At 42.2% G+C, this 2,733-nt stretch overlaps 1 protein-coding gene across 1 annotated transcript in view; it reads right to left on the reverse strand.

Annotated features, from left to right (window-relative positions):
- Positions 1-769: 769 nt before the first annotated feature.
- Positions 770-2,733, reverse strand: part of LOC103734533 (olfactory receptor 1J4-like) — a gene marked incomplete at its 3' end in the record, with an annotated part of 12,301 nt that continues 10,337 nt past the window's right edge. The window contains 1 exon segment of the mRNA XM_008833524.1: positions 770-1,705. Coding sequence (XP_008831746.1) covers positions 770-1,705 — 936 coding nt within the window.

Raw genomic sequence — 2,733 nt, forward strand, 5'->3', positions numbered from 1 at the left:
TGATAGGAAACCAGTGCATCAGCTACGTTATGATACAAAAACATTATCCTCAAACACGCAATCAAAATGTCCATTTCATAATAATTCTATAGTGTGGCAATTTGACCTGGAATTATATTAGATGGACCAGTCTTCTGGACTTGGCTGAGTTCAGATAATTTCAAATAGGACTCATCAGTGCCATAAAATCCCTTATTAGATCTACTTGTACCAGTGCATCAGCTACGTTATGATACAAAAACATTATCCTCAAACACGCAATCAAAATGTCCATTTCATAATAATTCTATAGTGTGGCAATTTGACCTGGAATTATATTAGATGGACCAGTCTTCTGGACTTGGCTGAGTTCAGATAATTTCAAATAGGACTCATCAGTGCCATAAAATCCCTTATTAGATCTACTTGTGCTGGCTAAATGCTGCCTGGAGCATCGATGCCGTCCTCCGGTAGCCTTTCCTCTTCACACACACTACCTTAGGCTACCTTACATGGTGACTTCATAATTACATGTACAGCAGGGACAAAGTCCACCTAAGCATGCGCATCTCATAAGCACTTCCAGCAAATCTGTAAGTAAAATCAAGTCACAAGATCTGCGCATATTCAAGGAGTGAGGAAATAAACTCCCAATTTAAAAAGTGCAGATTGTTGTGGTCATTTCCACAATTTACTCTATTCATGCATACAGTTTTAAGGGAGTATCTCTGGAAGCATCTCTAGGGTAATAAAGACCTTGAATACATAACACTCACTTGCTTAAACTAACCCTTCTCCAAAGTATCCCCAGAGCCAATTTCATGTCTCTGTTCCTCAGGCCGTAGATGAAGGGCTTCAGCATGGGTGTCAGCTCTGTATACATTATTGAAGCAATTGCATTCTTCACTTGGGAATTATTGGAGGAAGGAAAGAAATAAATAACTGCAAGAGTCCCATAGTACAAAAACACCAATAAGAGGTGAGATCCACAGGTGGAGAGAACTTTGCAGATCTTCTTAGTGGAGGGGACTTTCAGGACAGTAAAACCAATGCAGATATAACAGTCGAAAATAGCACCCAGTGGCAGGACAGTCACCACTCCTCCATCAGTTAAGATGAGTAGCACGTTGAGGGAGGTATATGAGCAGGACAACTTCAGAAGCTCACGGAGATCACAGAAAAAGTGGGGGATAGTGTTGTCAGCACAGAAGGGCAGGCAGGACAGGAACAGGGTATGCAGCAGAGCACGCATACAAGAGAGGAGCCAAGATCCAGTCACCAATAAGTCACACAGCTTTTACCTCATGAAAACCACGTAATGCAGTGGGTGGCAGATGGCCACATACCTGTCATACGCCATCACTGCAAGAAGAAAAATGTCAACAGCTGCAAAAAAAAAAAGCAAGAAAAAATACACTTGAGAGATGCACCCCACATAAGAGATGGACAGGTGCTGAGTCTGCATGTTGCTGAGCATCTTTGGGATGGTGACAGATGATAAGGAGATGTCAGAGAAGGCCAGGTGGCACAGGAAGAAGTACATGGGGGTGTGGAGGCGAGAGTCCAGCCTAATGAGCAGGATGATGAGCAGGTTCCCCAGCACCGCGGTCAGGTACATGGTCAGGAACAGGGTGAAGAAGATGCCCTGCTGCTCTGGCTGGATGGGGAGCCCCAGGAGGTTGAACTCAGACACACTGCTCTGGTTCTCTTCATGGCCATCTTCCTGCTGGGAATGGTGGGAGAAGGATATGTCAGAGTCCTGAGATTCTTACCTGGTAGACATAACATGCATGCTTTTTTCCAGGGGACTGCATCCAAATTCAGACAAACTGCTCACTTTGCAGTCTGAATCTCAAATTAGTCTCATACTAAACACAGGGAGGTAATTTCCATTGCTAACAAGATGGCCTTCAAGAAAGAATGCAAATGTGTTCACTTATTTACACGTGTTCTAAACAGTGATTTCAGTTCAGAAAATATAATGGGTAATAAGATTCCCTCTTGGAGCACACATTCTATAAGCATGTCATAAAATTCTGAGCATCAGCTACGGCTTTGATGAGCAAGAACTAGGACTCCCAGGAGGCTAAAGAGGATTTTCCCTTAGGAGTTAGCTCCTTCAGTGACTTTTGGCAGGTTTGCTATATGTTCCTAAGTTTTCTCTCTGAGAAAGTACTAACACTATTATCTAGCTATACATATTTGGGGAAATCTATGTTAATGCATGTAATAATCTCAGAGACGATCCCTACACATAGTCATATTTATCCATGTGAGCTACTACTGTAGGACATGTTTAGCGGAAAATCTAGTACCAAAATCCTGGAACTCAGAAAAACAGAACAATGAGATGAACATCAAATGAGATCCAGTTACCAGAATTTAAAAAAATATCATTAACCTCCTAGAATTTCACAGTTCCTGAGGAGGTAATGAGACAGATCCTGGGCCATGGGGATTAACTCCCTGACAGCAGCAATTACAGCAGTAAGCATTATCTCTTATTATGACTGTATTTCTCTCTCTCATCTCTATCCCTATCTGCCCATATCCACATGTCTTCCTCTCTCCCTGTGTCCTTCCTCTTCTTCTTCCCTCCTTCCATCTTTCCTCTGCTCTCTCTTCACTTCTCTCCCTCTCTCCTAATACAAGGATGCATTCACAGTAACTGACTTGAGATTTTTCCCCAGGAAATTTCACATACCAGAAAAATAAGAACTTTATCATGATGTTGTATTTTGAGAGCCTATTCAA

This window comes from Nannospalax galili, unplaced genomic scaffold (genome assembly GCF_000622305.1).
Source record: "Nannospalax galili isolate Female #2095 unplaced genomic scaffold, S.galili_v1.0 scaffold34, whole genome shotgun sequence".
Lineage (NCBI taxonomy): Eukaryota > Metazoa > Chordata > Mammalia > Rodentia > Spalacidae > Nannospalax > Nannospalax galili.